Below are 17,500 nucleotides of genomic sequence, written 5' to 3'. Positions count from 1 at the left end.
TCAACTCTTAAACATAAAAAAATAACACAACTTTTAATGACCACACTTATTTGACTGACATTTTGACAAGCTATGTATGGAAACGCACAATTAATGAACAAGTGGTACTAACTCATTTAGAAGAAACACATTAATTTATCCAGTAATGTCACCACCAATGATGTTTAATTAATTTTGATAATAGATAATAATTTAAATAAATATATGAACTCTAAGAAAAAAAAGGTATGTTCAAAACAACCAGAATGTGGTAAAATTTACCATGTGTCTAAGACTATAAGAGATCCAAAAAGCTCGGTAATTTATAACAAAGTGCTATGATATGATTTTGGTAAAATTTACAATGAAATATGATGTTAAGATATGTGATAAAATTTGGTAGACGCGGTGAAATTTTATAATTATATCTTAGAGAGCGGTAGGAAAATCATTTATACTGTTAAATGTACTTTTCAGTTTGTTTTTTTTAATTTTTTACTAAATGTGTGGTAATAAGGCTATAATTTTGAAAATCAGGAATTTTTGTAAACCATTTCGATACGAGGGAAAAAATTATTAAATGAGAAAAAGAATGCAATGAACGTTTTAAATACAGTATGCTTCGGTTTCACCAGAAGAATTTTTTTTTACTGGAAATTTTATTACTATACAGTACGGAAACTTTTCCAAATTTTTTTCTTTCCTTGTACTGTGTATAATTTACTCTTTATTATATAATAGAAAAAAATTCAATTTTCCTAACATTTGGTGTATTTATAATTCAATTTATACAAATTTCCAAAAAGTTTGCATGCCGACAATTGAAAAAAATTGGTTCTGAATATTTTTCAATAAGGACATTAGTATTTTTACGACAATTCAGTGGTATAAAACAGAACTATCAATTCACATTTGTCAAAGATAATACGAAGTTGGAAATGAAAAAAAAATTATTAAATACTTAACATCTTTGCAAAAGCAGTATCCTGTTGTAGGAGAACACCTAGCATCATTGTGACATGCACAACTATTAGTGCAACCAGAACCATAAAATCCCCCTTCACAACCTAAAAATTTAAATGAAGAGATTTTACTCTAGTTTAATTGGAATCAACACTTTTAAAAAAATAAATATTGTGGAAGGCATGAAAGCAAATTTCTGTAACAGGCAACTGAGTTAATATAATAGAAATATACTTTGACAAATGTAATTTAATATAATATAATATAATATAATATAATATTATATAACATAATATAATATAATATAATATAATATAATATAATATAATATAATATAATATAATATAATATAATATAATATAATATAATATAATATAATATAATATAATATAATATAATATAATATAATATAATATAATATAATATAACATAATATAATACAATATAATGTAATATAATACAATATAATATAATTATACTATAAACATAATTTTAAAAAAAATATAAATATGTGAACTTAAATTCATTGCAAAGGGCTAAAAACACAGTTACTTTTATGTCGTATATATGCAGTCTCAAAGCTTCATACAAATTTTTTTAGCAATTCGTTTTTTTTTTTTTCTTTTTAAGAAAGCACAAACGGTGTTCCATATTTTATTTGTTTTTATTTCTATTTTAAATGCATTACTTGCCATAAAATTTAGAATTAAATGTGCCCTCAATAAAATTATTAATGGACTGTTTATGTTTATAAACAAGTTAAATAAAAAATTTGCTCTAAAACAAGTAATATACTTAAAAGTTTTTAATGAAACTTTTAATGAACGCTAAAAAATTTATTCGTCTTTCTTTATATCGCAGCATTAAAATTTTTTAAAAATTAATTAAATTGCAAAATTTTTATTTTCGAAGGGAATTAACAATTTACATAAAAGATTTTGTACGTTCTTTTATTTTAATACGAAACTCACTTGGAAATTTTACTAGAGTGTCAAAGGTAAATTTGAAACGCAAACCTTTATAAGTTAAATAAATAAATAAAAAGAAATAGAAATGAAACTTCTTATCTCCAAATCATATAAATATTCCAGGAAGCTTCTTTTGAACTTTAAACTTATTATTTCATTTTCTTTTAATCTCTCAACTTTTTTTTTCACTTTTTTTTTGTAAAGCAGTTACTGAATTAACATGCTTAAACATTAACAGTTTAACAAACAGTTTTTAAGGAAACTTTTAATGAACGTTTAAAAAAAAAAATTTCTGCTTCTACATATCTCCTTGAAATTTACTAAAAATTAAATAAATTGCAATTTTTTTCAGAAGCAATTAACAATTTCCTTTTTTTTAAATGTTTATTTATTTTAATACAAATCCCCCTTGGTAATTTTACTAGAGAGTCAAAGGTAAATTAGAAATGCAAGCATTTTTTAAACCAAATAAATAAACAAAATGAAATAAAAATGAAACTTTCTGATTATTTTAAATCATATAAATATTCCAAGGAAATTTCTTTTGAACTTTAAACTTATTATTTCCCTTTTTTTAATCTCTAAACTTATTTTTTTCCTTTCGTAAAGTAGTTATATAGTTAAAGTGCTTAGATATTATTTATTATAAATTCTGTAAAACAGTAAAATCTTTCTTTTATTATTTAGTTTCCAAACACGACATCTCACTAAGGTCAGACTATTTCTATATTTCCCAGTATTTCTCTTCTTTCACTCTTGGAAAGAAAAAAAATTTTAAAAAAAAGATGAAACTCGGTTGTATATAATTTCCGTTGGATAATTATTTCCTGTTGACTCTCACCGATAAATCTCAACTCCCGAACTAACTTAAAAAGGCACCGAAGAGCTTAAACTAATAAAATTCATGTCAGTGCAAATTATGAGTGAAAAAAAGAAAAAGAGAGAGAAAAGACTTAAAAACCAATTTCAGTATCCTTGAGAATTTTAAGGTCAGTGTACGTTTGAGAAAACTAAATGACTTTTATCATTTCTTTAAGTTTTTTTAATTTTATTTCAGTCCTTTTTTCTGTTGATATAAAATATTATTGATAAGGATGGTTTGGTAGAAACAGAACCTAATTTAGTTCAAGCTAATCGTGGTCAAGTAGTAACTGACCGAATCAAATAATTACTCACGGTTTGACCTAGCATATAGCGGATCATTAGTATGAGTTCTATTGTTGTTGCTCTAATCGTAGGTGTTTTGTATGTTAGAATGGTTTCCTTGAATTCGATTCCGAAATATCCCCTTACTGAACGGAGTTTGTATGGATACTAAAATTGTGATAGTAAATTTTTTTTTTAAAAAAACGTAGAACATTCAGGGGTTTAAAGTTTCTCGCGAAAAAAAGTCATGAAATATGCATTGTACAAAGGAATTCAATTCTCCATTCACTTCGCTTAATGACTCAATATTCGGTAATTATAAAATCCTTTTAAATATTTGTCACTAATGATTATTTCATTTAGCAATCGAGCAAAAGGTGAACTTTATTTAGTTAATTTTAATTTATTATTTAAATTACACACATTGAATAAACACAGATGTAAACTTGTTATAAAAAAACATATAACTTATTAAAAAGGAGACGCAACTAATTTACAGTCTATTTATTTTAAAAATGTGGCTTAAAATCTTTCTTATGATGTTATAATGTAATATGGTTTTCATGAATAGCACCTTTACTTTTTATTCTATAATTTTGAATAGCAATTGAATTCGAATCGAATAAGAATAATAGATAATAATATTAAAAAGTGATACTAAAGAAATAGTACCAGTCAAAACCGTTAAATAAATGGTAAAAAGTAATATACCGGTGAATACCATTTTAACTTTTATTAATTTTATGCTGATGAGGAAAAAAAATATATCGTTGTTTTATGCGTATTAAAAATAATATAGCGTGATTTTTTTCCGTAAAAAATAATTTTCGTGTTAGATAATACAATAAAATAACTTATACAATAATCTATTTATCAGAATATAATAAACAAAAATTTACAAATGAAATTCTATAAAATATAAATTATGACTTTTTAATTGGCTATGCCTCATTTTATTCAATTATTTTTTTAAGTAAACCTATCAATAGTATATTAAACATTTGATTATATGTCGTATTAAATTTCAAATAGCTAATAATATAAATTATAATACTTAAGACTTCTACTAGATGACAACTGTTTAACTTCGAGATAAGACTTTTGTTTTTAGTTTTGACATGATGAAACTCAGTACTTGAGATGAGACATTAGTCTATAGTCTTACCAGAAATAAGACTTTAGACCACTAGGCTTGCCAGAGGTAACACTCTATGATATAGTGTTACAAAATATACTGTTAGAAATTTCCGGGAAAAAATGGTTAAATAACAACTTGTTTAAGTGTTATTTTACCATACTCAATCAAAACAGTCAAATAACCTTGAATAAGATGGTATTCAAACTGTTAACTGTGAGAAAACCCGTTTATTAACTGACTTCACCTAATAAGGTTAAAACTACCAGAATTTTGTCGCATTCACTAGGTTCACATAACAAAACCACTTAGTTTCTTGCAGTTGGGTACATATTATAGCCAAGAGGACAAATCTGTCAATCTCACAGAAGTTCAAGTCCCTGCGTTGAAACCACAATATTTCCTCCATTCAGTTCAGCACATCAAAAATTTCCAGTGCCCTGCAACCCCTAGTTTGTGACCCTGGACTGTTAGAATAAGTTACTCTGATTCACTAATAGATGACAGCACCATAAAGCTACTTAACACAGGAATGTCTAGAATTTCCCTTTTTTACGATCTATAAAACAACTAGTTAGCTATAATTAAACAACATTTCTTGCTTCATTTGATAAAACACAACTCAACCACATCCTAACTCCAATGCTGATTGCCAAACTAAAATCCTTGTTCTAATATCCTTAAATTTCTTTTTGTCGGTCTTAAAACTATGCTAGTTGTAAATGATTAAATGGTATGGTTTAAAAATGATAAAACAGTATGGTTTTGTATTCATTGTTTTTTAAACAGACTAGTTACAAACGATTTCAAAACCGTAAAGGTAAAAAATGTTCTTTACAGAAATTTTACAATTAAATGGATGAATAGAATGCTGCCGGTTATTTTACAGGAAATTTTAGAATGAAAATTCTAACAGTGTACTTCATCTTGACAGCGCTGGTAATTTTTAATATAGCCCTCGCACAAAATTATGACTCCATGATATCAAAACTCTATGATAGCTATTCTAAATAAATATAGAAAAACTCTTCTAAACTAACTTAGTTTTAGCAGTAAAAATATTTTTCTAAACCAACTTAAATTTAACACAAAAGAAAACTCATTAAGCCAACAGCGACGTAACAATTTTTGTAACCTTTCGTACATTTTAATAGCTATGTTGACAATAAAAATATATGTTGCTTCCATAGATAGCACTCACGAAATTTCCATTCTGATACTTACTTTGCGAACATGTAACTCCTTTCCATCCAGCTTCACATGAGCATACATTAGGTGATACGCATTTACCGTGTCCGCATCCATTCACACAAACAGCTACAACGATGAAATGAGAGTAGGTTAAAAATGACAATATGTATAAATGATTGAAACTTTGCACCAAATTAATTCTGACTTACGTTCACAGTTAATTCCATTTGAAACATATCCTGAACAACAAACATTCACCAACCTGTGGCGGACTTGACTTTCAACTTTATATCTGATTCTGTACTCAGTTCTATAATTAAATTCATGATCATGATGCTAAAATGATATAGTTTCAGTATAACATTATTTTAACGTCGGAAATAATAACTGCATTGCTTCAATAAGTGGGGTCAATTTCGTATTTTTTTATTATTAATATGGCAAATATTGCGCAAGAAGTATATACTATTAATATAGTTGCACTTTATTTCAGTATTATTTTTATATTTACATCAATTATATATATTATTATTTATAGATATATATAAGTTCATCTCGATGATTAGTGCTCAAGGTTCTTGAAAACAAGCTCAAATCATCTTCAGAAATTTCAAAAGACAAAAAATAGTTTGGTTTAAAAATTTGTAGATAATTATGATTATGGTACAAACATTTTATGTGCAAAAGTTTTCAAGGGCAGTTTTTACGGGTTCACATCCGTGAGTAGACCCATTCTTCTATCCCAATTTTCTGTACCCATAGGTCAGCAGTAATTTACTTTTTATCTAAGTGAGGTTTAAGGTTTTTAAATATTTTTTTTATAAATTTGTTAGCTTATCTAACAAATTTTTCTATTGAATATTGTGAATGAGTGCGTGAAAAAACATTAAAATAATTATTTTGATAAATAGTATAAAAACATATTTATTTTAATATATATTGTAATGCTTAATATTATGAGACTATTTCGAAAAACCTAAATTATTTCAAAGATGTTACGTTGCTACAACTAACTTGAATTAAAGCTCAACAAACCAAATTTGACTAAATTTCCAAGTCATGAAATAACTCTAATTGTACAATTTGACTGGACAAAGTTTTACATAAAATTTACTTTGAAAGTAAATAATAGAAGACTATTAAAGAATTTCAGATGCAAATAAAAAATTTCACAATATTTTGGCTTTTTTTTTATTTTACTTAAAACAAATTGGAAGTTAATTTTCGAATTGCCATCGCTTTTAAAAGAACAATACGGAAACTTTAAGTTTAATATGAGTAAAATGAAAACTATTGTGGGCAATAATTCATTTCACCACTTTGTTTTAGATACATTCATATACAGAACATTATGTACATTAATATACAGAATTTATGTGCATTTATACTTTATAAAGATACAATTCCAAAATGTATTAATTTTATTACTTATAAATGTACCTTTTTGCATCACAAGAGAAAAATATCATGCAACTTGTCTTGTACGTAATTTGCACTGGATATGTGTAACTCTTTGTGTATGTTTCTAAGTACCTAAATAATAAAACAAAATGACGTTATTAGTTTTCTTATATCATTGTATAGATTTATGTACAATCTTCAAGTTCTCTTTCTCAAACGCTTGGCTTCTTTACTTCAATATAACATGAGTTTGTAAAAAGGGAGGGGCTGAAAAAGAGAGATTTCAAAGACCTAGTCAAGTTAAAGAACATTTTGCAAGAAGTAATTTGAACTCTCAGCCAGTGAGATTCCTGTAAAAATAGCTTCACTTTTTCAACTATTTATTTATTTACTTATTTATAATTATACTTAAAAAGTGTTTGTCTTCCAATAAGGTGACCGAAGTACGAATCCCTGCTGTGGTTGGTTGATTCAAATTCTATTCCCGGCTCACACCGACCACAGCGCTGATGTAAAATATCCTCAGTATTGAACGGATTATGGGTTAAAATCCCCTTGCCGTCGAGTTAACCGTGGGAGATTTCAGAGGTTTTTATTTCCGTTTAACTCAAACACGGGTTAGTTCCATCATGAAGTCCTACACGAAGCCTAGTTTCTCGAAAAGCTTGATCCAGAAGTCCCCTTGTCTTCTGGAGTGGATTCAATACAAAGCTACAGAGTTAAACATTTATGATCGTAAGCTCAAACTTGGATCGACTATTCGACACCGTTTGGAATGTAAAATAAAATGCAGGTTTGTGTCCATTACATGAAGATAACGAATTCGATTTCCGTCATAAATCAGGTTTTATATTTTTGTCTTTTTGTTGCCTTTTTCCATCAAGTCCGATCTACTCTTTAACTAAGAAGGGCCTTATAAGCCAAACTTATAAGCCAAACGAGCGCACAAGCCTGCATATGTACACCCTTGTGCAAATTAATTGAAACAAGCTTTTTTTTCACGTTTTTTAATAAAGATGTTTTGGGGTTGTTTCGGTTACAATGGGGTTGAACCTTTGCAGCCTATTGACGGTATGATGCGCTCGGAGCAGTACATTACCATTCTGGGTAAAAAAGTTGTTCCAGAGTTGAAGAAACGATACCCAAATGGAACAGGGATTTTTCAACAGGATTTAGCTCCTTGCCATATGTCCAAAATTGTCAAGAAATTCATGTCTAAGAATCAAATTGAGACATTGGAATGGCCAGGGAACTCTCCGGATATCAACCCAATTGAGAATCTCTGGACCATATGAAAGAATCGCCTATTAAATATGGACTGTACAACTATGGAGAAGCTAATCACGGCGTTAATTCATGTGTGGTACAAGGACACAAATATTATAAATGACTGAAAAAATTAGTGGAATCCATGCCGAATCGTGACCAAATGTTAATAAAGTGTCGTGGAGATCATATTATGTACTAAATATTTTTGAGTTTGTATAAATTTAAATAAAATAGCTTTTTCTCTTAGTTTTCTGAATTTATTGAGTTTGTTTCAATTAATTTGCACAAGGGTGTATATACGTAATAAATATATAAATACAGGGTTGTGGCATAATTCTGACATTTACCACTACATTTCTGTTTTAGAGTGGTGGGACAGCTTGATACATAACAGTTAAACTACTGACTTAGTTTAGTCGTATTAAGAAGTTTTCATGTTTAATAATGGTTTTAACGGTCTTTGTAATATGAACATAAGTCTTGTAGATCTACGAGTGACAATAAAATAAAACAAATGTGTACAAATGCGTCATTTTGTATAATTTTAAAGATGTAAATGGCGAAAAAATTTACCTACTAGAAAAAGTCAACAAGCTTTTACTAAATAAAATAGAAGTTTTATGTTATCTAAAATTACTATAAAATCACTAATTATCGTTTTGAAATAAACAAATATTATCAAATTTTCTACTGAACAGCATGATAACAAAACAATATTATATTTGTATCTTTATCAAAAGCTAGTATGTTTATCTTAAACGCTACAGCTCGTTTATTACTTGCAATCATTAATCATATGGATATGAATAATTTTTTTTGTCATTGTCGTTTATGAATACTGGCAATTATGTTTTATTGTAATCTAAAATATCATTGCTAAATATCTAAAATATGATAGTCAAATGTTATTTTGTTTAACTTGACGTATTTCATAGCTATTTTATGTGCATTGCAGTAAATTTATTTGCATTACAGTTAAAAACACAAATTACTTACGATTCTGTTTTACTACATGTAGGCGATCCAAGCGCATAGTAGTGGAGAAACATTAAAATTAAAAAAACCTCCATCTAACCTACAGAAAAAAATATTTATCTACAAAACAAATTGCTTTTATGTAAATAATATTCGCATTGCATTTTTAAAGCAACATACTTGATCAAGCAAAACAATTACAGTGAACTAGAATCATATTTATTCAAATGATAAAGTGATGTAATACATGTAATGATTTCGTAAATTATTCCAGTTAAAAACGAAACTGAAACTATTAAAACTCTGCAAAAAATCTAAGCATTCCGCGAGATTTCTGATGTAGGTCAATAATTCCTTTTACAAAAATAAATTTTTTGTTTTTCATTTTGGATATTATTTATCATTTTTAATTTGAAGATTAAAAGCAAATTAAACTTTAATGTTAAACTGTGAACATTTTAGAAAATAAAAATTATAAGTATCGAAATGTTAAAAAAAAAAAAAACTCGCTTCATAACTATACAAATTGGAAGCAACAGCCAACATGTTTCAAGAACTCAAAAGCAGGTACTTATTTTCAAAAATTTCTATACGAGAAATAAAGTAAAAATAAACATAAAAATAAGCGTTTGGCAAGTCTTGAAAGTGGGCGCCTGCTTTGAGAGCTTAAAAGATGTCAAATGTTATTTCCAATTTGTATCTTTTTGAAGCGGGTAAAGTTTCTTGGGATTATTTATTCAACCAATTACTCAAGTAATAAGAAACTTCGCGTTTTTATAATCAGTTTAATATGCATTAATATTATTAATTGATAAAAATCTTACTTTTTATACGTAAATAGACTTGCTATAGAAATTGTTTAAATTGAAATATTAGGTGATGGTAAAATTTGTTCGGATTTTAAACAAATAAATATACAAGGCATGTCAAATAAAATTTTTTTTGAATATTTTTTTAAAAATATAATTGACACCAAAAATATAATTTTCCCAGTTTTCTATAATTTTTTCCCTGTCCTTTTATGTCCTTTTAAATAATGTCCCTTTTGAATTTGTTATACGCTTAAAACAGCGTTATTTTTCTGAAAAAAAGTTTAAAAATATTATGTTTTGCAACGTAATTTTTTTCAATCAAATATTTTTGTTTGAATGGATTATGCAAAGTAAAAACATGAATTGACAAGGCTAGGTGAATAGCATAGTTTCTTCTTTTAATATACTAATTTTTGTGTGTTCATTGAGCGATAAATAGTAAAGAAAGATGGTATTTCCAGAAAAAAATTTTAAATTTAAGTGAAATTTTTCTTTAAGAAATAATGATATTGTGTATTTACAGCATTTTATAAAAATTCCAAGAGGAATTTTAAAACCTTTTAATTTTAGCACTTTATATTCTTTAATTCACACTTTTTTCTAAACATTAAGCTAAAAAATAAGTGGAAACTTATTCACTTTCAATCTCTTTGAGTATTTTTTATCGTAATACTGACATTTTTCCATTATATTTTCTTTATATATTGGCACTTTGAAACTAAAAAGAAAAAAAAACGATTGGTATTTAGAGTAATTAAAATATTTTGCATTCATGTCTTGAATCGCGTAATTAAGTAAAGAAAATCGATCTATGTCTAATTAGTTTATGATAATGAATTAAAACAATACCAAATAAAAGAACATTTTAATCAGATATCAGACTACATTTCTGTTTAATCGAGTATATGTGTCTTTTTTAAAGCTTTAAAAACAATATACTTGTAGATAAACTTGCAAAAATATTACCTAATCGATATAAATTGCACCGATTCCGTTAGTAATTTAATATGTTCGTAACTAAAACACAAAATTATTGGAATTATGCACACATTAAAAATATTAACAAACACAATAAAATAAAATTAAAAATATTTTTCATTTTATTATTTACAGAATGAGGGCAGTAAGATATTTTTAAATCACTATTTAAATTCTTTACTTTTTTTTATTAATCAATAAATACAGTTTTAGTTTGCAAACAGTTTTATTGTTTTGATCTTAAAATATTTAAAAATAATTTTAAAAATTTACAGAATTAAAATTTTTTGTAGGTCTACATGAAAAGGTAGCAAAAAAATATTGGGTGTGACTTGCAAAAATTAAATTTATATAGCCTACATTGTTTTTCCAGGTATTCGCTTATCTTAAAAAAATATGTTGCAAGAATTTTTAGTAAAGTTTTAAAGAAAGCAGATGCCGGTGACTTATTTGGATTTATTATTGTTATACGAAAGCAACCGACTTCCCATTTGCTATTTTTAAAAATGTTAGAAAACTTTTTGCAGCAGATTTTAAGGTAAACTTTATGTAAAATGAAACTAATACCTGGAAAATTAGAAGAAACTATTTAAATTAGTTTTTTTTAAGTTGCATGCAACTTATGCAAATCAGCATACATACACTCGAAGTGTACAATTGCTATACTGATGCTGATTGGACATCTGAAATACAGTCAAGATAATCAATAGCTGTTTCGATTACTGAGGCTGAAGTATAAATCTATCTGAAGGTTCAAAAGAAACTGTTCATCGACGTAGAGTTTTTTCTGAACGTAATTACGACATGTTTAAGCCAGCTTTAATTTACTATAAAAATCAAAGTGACGCGAAACGAATAAAAAACCAGTCCTGAACATAACACATAGACTTACTTCATTATTATGTGAGGGAAATTTATGAACATGGCTGTTCGATATATATCAAATATATATATATATATATATATATCTGTAATTGTATATAAGTAAAACTTGAAAAGTTTCGGAATAATTTCATACGTTTCTTTCGTCTTCTTTTTTTTTACTATAACGCTTCGAAACCCCGGAGGGAGTTATGAATGACCCTGTATATATATATATATATATATATATATATATATATATATATATATATATATATATATATATATATATATATATTATGCATGATTGTCATAAATAATTAATATTTTTGCTCTTTTTCTTTTATTACTGGAACTAAACAGCGAAAGAGGGTGTGTTGGTATTTACGCTGCCCACTTCAAAAGCGAGTATGAGTAAGTTCACTTTACGGCACATCATTAACAAGTATATGTAAACATACGCTTCCTGGTCTGTTATGAAGTATGTTCAGTAACTGTAACCCCTTCTGTGTTGTCTCCTGACTCAACTAAAACGTTCTTTTCTTTGCGAGTATAAATATATCGTCTTAATTCCTCTCAATTACTTTGCAGTATGGGCATCCAGCAAAAAAGTTTCAAATATATTACTGACTTTTATCACGATAATATTACATCAAAATAAACAATAAATTTACCCTTCATAATGAATCCCTAGTTCAATGACTACGATCAAATTTATTCATTGGGCAAGCAACTCTTTTTTTTTCTAATACTTACATAAAATTTTATAGTTAGTGTGCCTTTATGTCTATAAATGCATGGTATAGAAAGTAATAACAATAACAGAGTCGATTTTCAGTACTTAAGAAATGGTAGCAAAGGGGATAGAGCACTCGCCCTTAAAGGAGGTGGTCGAGGTTCGAACCTCAGCGGCGGCTGGTGGTTACGAATTCTGCTCCTGGCGTGCACCGACCACATTGCTGATATTAAATATCATCAGTGGTTGACGTATCACAGGCTAGAATCCCCTTTCCATCGGGCTAACCGTGAGAGGTTTTCGTAGTTTTTCTCTCGGTGTAACATAAATGCTGGCTAGTTCCATTCCAAAGTTCCATTAACAAAGTTAGTTTCATTCCACCACGAAGGCTAGCTTTTCCCTTTAATTTATTCAGGTGCTCCCCTGTTTTCTGAGTTGGGTTCAAAATTGCAAGACTATGGAGTTCTACAATAAAAGTACTAAACTCAGAATTGGAGCGTCAGTTAAACGCCAGTTATAAAATATAAAATGAAAACGTTCATAACTACAAAACTATCTAATCTGACAAGATAATTAAAACGTGCAATGAGAGACACCTTCACCTAATTATAAATTTGTCGCCCTTATTCACTAATGTACAGTGGTTGAGTTAATTAGATAAACAGTTTCAAAAATATTTAATTCAAAAAGAGCTGTATTTTAAAACTCCTCAAAATTACCATAATAGAAAACTCATTTGATATTAAAACTGATAAAACTTAACATTTTAATAGTTAATTCGTATTTATAATTTTAAAAAATAAAGTACACATTAATAGAATTTCTCACAAAGGTTAAAATTATACTTGTTTAAAAAAATATTCCTCAATACTGTCAGATTACAAATTGCAAGGGTAGTTGATTTTTAAGTCCAGAGTCCAGATCGAACTAGTTCGCGGATGCTTTAGTCTTCTCAGCATACCAAACATTATGATTACTTTTCTCTAAATATTTACGCAGATTCTTTGGAATAAAGAACAGTTTCCCGGAAATTGTATTGGTTGGTCTCTCGGTAATTTGTAAGTTTGGTGGAGGAAACATTACCTCCATTCACATTCCATGAATGGCACGCTTTCCTCATCTGCTATGCTTTATCCCTTTCAAATCAGTAGTCACGACTGTTCAAGCCATCTAGTTAAGGAAGTTTCTTTTTGTTCTTTTTTCTACCGTTTGATTTCTTCTTCGTCTTCGATACAGCCCTAAATCAATCAATCCTTCAATCAAAGAGCGTATGTTCTCAATTACCTACATTACAGAAGACTCCGGTACACAAAATCCTATCTATTTAATTGCCTTAGCGCCCGCCTTCTACCCCCAAAAGAGTTAGTCCCTAAAGTTGTTGGAGGGGTTCACAGCAACAACAGCAAGGGCTGACAGAAAATTCCAATCAGATAAAGTTGTTCTGAACAGGGGAAATGAGGGTGGTAGTAGGTGTTCTTTTTCGTCCAAGCATCTAACTAGAGAAGGTGGTCAAAGAATACGTGCTCCGAGTATACAATAAAGCCAATAGAGGTGATTCAAATGCTTGTACAATCGAATGAAGTGTAGTAGAGCAAAGCTATCAGGAATTTTCTAAATAGAAGATTGTGTTCGATCTATTACGTTATTTTCTAGGTTGAATGGCAGGGGAGGAAGGAGGAGCAAGCTTTCAGATATCAGTGATTGAAGTCGTTGAGAATTTGTGAAATTGTATGAATAAAATGGGAAAAAACAAACTAGATTAAAACCTAAACAAAATTGAAAAACGTTTGAGTTAGATAATGCATAAAGGAATAATTCTTTTCTTTAGAGGATAGTGAAACCGTATGAAGATACACTTTACTGTAAAAGTATATATATATATATTTTAAATCTTTATATTTGTAATCTGGCAAACTTATTACGGAAATATATTTAATCATTTTTGAAAGATTCCGGAACGTGTAAGTTCATTTGAATTCGCTACTTGCCTTATAGATTACATTTTGTATTTTATTCAGTATTTTTCTTGCATTCTATTTTTTGCTTAACATGTTTTATTTCGTATATTTTTTGCATAACATGTTCCATTTTCCTTTCAATTTTTTGGGTGTTCCTCACACTATTGCATTGTTATATTTCGCTTTGGCTATATTAATACAATATTAGAAAGCACTCTTTTTTACGGATATAATCGTGAGAGCTGATTACGAGGTTATACCTTTTCCTTATTTTGTTTCCCAGCTTCTTAATATTTTTATAATAAAATTTTTTAGCTCTTGAAAATATTGTATTTTAATAATTTTTCATCATCTCTTCTCATTTATCTTTATTATATTATTTTCCATGCTTTCACAGTATTTTTAATTTATTTTATGAATTCTATATGCTTGCAGGTCATGCACAGTAAATTATATCAATTATTTAACAAAATTTTCTTCTTTTTTACTCTCCTATCTATCTATCTATTTATATATATATATATATATATATATATATATATATATATATATATATATATATATATATATATATATATATATATATATATATATATATATATATATATATATATATATATATATATATATATATATATATATATATATATATATATATATATATATATATATATATATATATATATATATATATATATATATATATATATATATATATATATATATATATATATATATATATATATATATATATATATATATATATATATATATATATATATATATAGCTGACGACAAGATTGTATCGTTTCGTTGTTTTGTTTTCTGGCTTTCATTCAACATTAAACTAAATGAGTAAAACTGTGAACAAATTACGAAGCTCGATTTTTGGTTTTTTTTTAATTATGTTTTTAATACAGAATAAATGAAATTTTCTCTTTGGCTTAGTGGAAGATATAGTTTTAAATTAAATTATAGACGATTCAGTTTTGTCAGATATTTTAAAGATAACGTCTGTTATATTTACTAACTTATAGCTCTAATCAAAAAAGTTGTTTTTTGCTCGCTCTGTAATACTTAATTAATTTTTATCTTTTATGCAAGTCTATCTGAATGATGAACATGGTCGTTGTAGCATAGACGGAATAAAACACTAAATTATCATTTCTAAGGTTATCCGAAACCACACGTTTATTTAGTTTATAGTTTTGCTTTTAAAACGCGTTACTATAAAACAAAATAATTTAGAATCAACGATAATTGAAATAAAAAAAAGTTTTGATCTTATTAGCAAAAGTAATGAAGAAATGGCACTAAATCGTGGAGGGTAAACATATAAAAACACCAATGTCAACATATGTGTGAATGACAAAAGTTAAACCCACTTGAAAAATATGAGTTTATTATACTTACATATCCTCTTGATTTTTTACTGTATTATTTCAAATCTGCAAATACTTGAAATTCTGCTTAAAAAGGTGGACCAGTCAGTTGCCAGAGAAGGCCAGCATAGATTAAAAAAACAAAATAAAGTGACAGCAGAAAAAAGAAATTTACAAAAATTTCGAATTCAATATTTATTAAGTTTCATGAACTGCGCATAGGATTCAAGTATATAGAGCCCATACTTTAAGATATAAATACAAAACAACACACATTGTCTTGTTTTAGTTTCGATAATAATGTTATAACAAACATGGTGTAATAATAATGCAATAAATATGCCATTTTTCTTAAATATTCGTAATTTTAAATGCAATGTAATTAAAATTTGTAATTTTAAATGTAATGTAACTAGAATTTGTAATTTTTATTTTGTATCTGTATTTAAATGTGATTAAAATTTGTTACTTTATGTGTGATGTAATTATTTTGAAATCTGTAGAAATAGTTACTAACAAATAAGAAACTATGTATATTTAGATCCGCTTTACCTTATTTTGCTTAAAGAGCATTTACCATTTTATAAACTTAGTCTGCATTGACCATGTAAACTATACTTCTCATATTCCATACTTTGCCTAAAAACATTAAGCATTGTAAACAGTACCAATATTTTCAATTAAATGGTAATATCTATAATACATAATATGAACCTCATTCATTTTAAAATTTCATTTACTTTTTAATTTTCAGTTTCTTCAAATAGACTTTTTCCTAACAAAAATTTCTAACCAGGAATAAATTCGAAGTTAATAACACAAAAACGAAAAATTTCTCTAATTAGCATCATCCTCTTTAATAATCACATCATAATCTCGAAAAAAAGACTCACCATTTTAATTTTCTGAAAAATAAATTTTTAACTTATTTAAATTTTCAGTTCCTTCAACTTGATTTCGCATCATTCTTCCTAACAAAATTTTCTAACCAAGAATAAATTCGAAGTTAATGAAACATAAAAGAAAAATTTCTGCAATTAGCATCCTCCTCTTTAATAATCGCTTCATAATCATGAAAATAAGACTCAACATTTAAATTTTTTGAAAAATAATTTTTCAAATTTTCAGTTTCCTCAACTTGATTTTTTCCTAACAAAAATTTCTAACCAAGGATAATTTCGAAGTTAATAACACAAAAAAGAAAAATTTCTCTAATTAGCATCATTCTCTTTGATAATCGCATCATAATCATGAAAATAAGACTCACCATTTTAATTTCTTGAAAGTAAATTTTCACACTATTTAAATTTTCAGTTTCTTTAACTTATTTTTTCCTAACAAAAATTTCTAAGCAAGAATAAATTCGAAGTTAATAACACAAAAATGAAAAATTTCTTTAATTAGCATCCTCCTCTTTGATAATCGCATCATAATCTAGAAAATAAGACTTACCATTTTAATTTCCTAAAAAATGAATTTTCAAATTATTTAAATTATTAAATTTTCAGTTTCTTCAACTTGATTTTTTCCTAACGAAAATTTCTAACCAAGAATAAATTCGAAGTTAATAACACAAAAAAGAAAAAAATTCTCAAATTAGCGTCCTCCTCTATTAATAATCGCATCATAATCAAGAAAATAAGTCTCACCATTTTAATTTTTTGAAAAATAAATTTTTAAATTATTTAAATTTTCAGTCTCTTCAACTTGATTTTTTCCTAATAGAAATTTCTAACCAAGAATAAA

General features: G+C 27.0%; 1 protein-coding gene across 2 annotated transcripts in view; it reads right to left on the bottom strand.

Moving 5' to 3' along the window:
* Window positions 1-291: 291 nt before the first annotated feature.
* The window catches only part of LOC139425960 (multiple epidermal growth factor-like domains protein 10), a 66,153-nt gene continuing 48,944 nt past the window's right edge, over window positions 292-17,500 (bottom strand). The window contains exons 1-6 of one of the 2 annotated variants that reach the window (XM_087168664.1): window positions 15,786-15,879; window positions 9,049-9,127; window positions 6,823-6,915; window positions 5,592-5,692; window positions 5,416-5,508; window positions 292-1,046 (exon numbers count right to left, since the gene is read on the bottom strand). In XM_087168664.1, coding sequence (XP_087024790.1) covers window positions 895-1,046; window positions 5,416-5,508; window positions 5,592-5,692; window positions 6,823-6,915; window positions 9,049-9,122 — 513 coding nt within the window. In that variant the 5' untranslated portion in view covers window positions 9,123-9,127; window positions 15,786-15,879 and the 3' untranslated portion in view covers window positions 292-894. Of the gene's footprint in view, window positions 1,047-5,415; window positions 5,509-5,591; window positions 5,693-6,822; window positions 6,916-9,048; window positions 9,128-15,785; window positions 15,880-17,500 lie in introns of those variants that run through there. The other variant, XM_071182961.2, reaches the window with a different exon arrangement.

Source organism: Parasteatoda tepidariorum, chromosome 7, assembly GCF_982258835.1.
Source record: "Parasteatoda tepidariorum strain Cologne lab strain chromosome 7, Ptep-v5.0, whole genome shotgun sequence".
NCBI classification, from domain to species: domain Eukaryota; kingdom Metazoa; phylum Arthropoda; class Arachnida; order Araneae; family Theridiidae; genus Parasteatoda; species Parasteatoda tepidariorum.
Note: the sequence above shows the minus strand (reverse complement) of the source record. Positions and strands in the feature narration are given on the sequence as shown.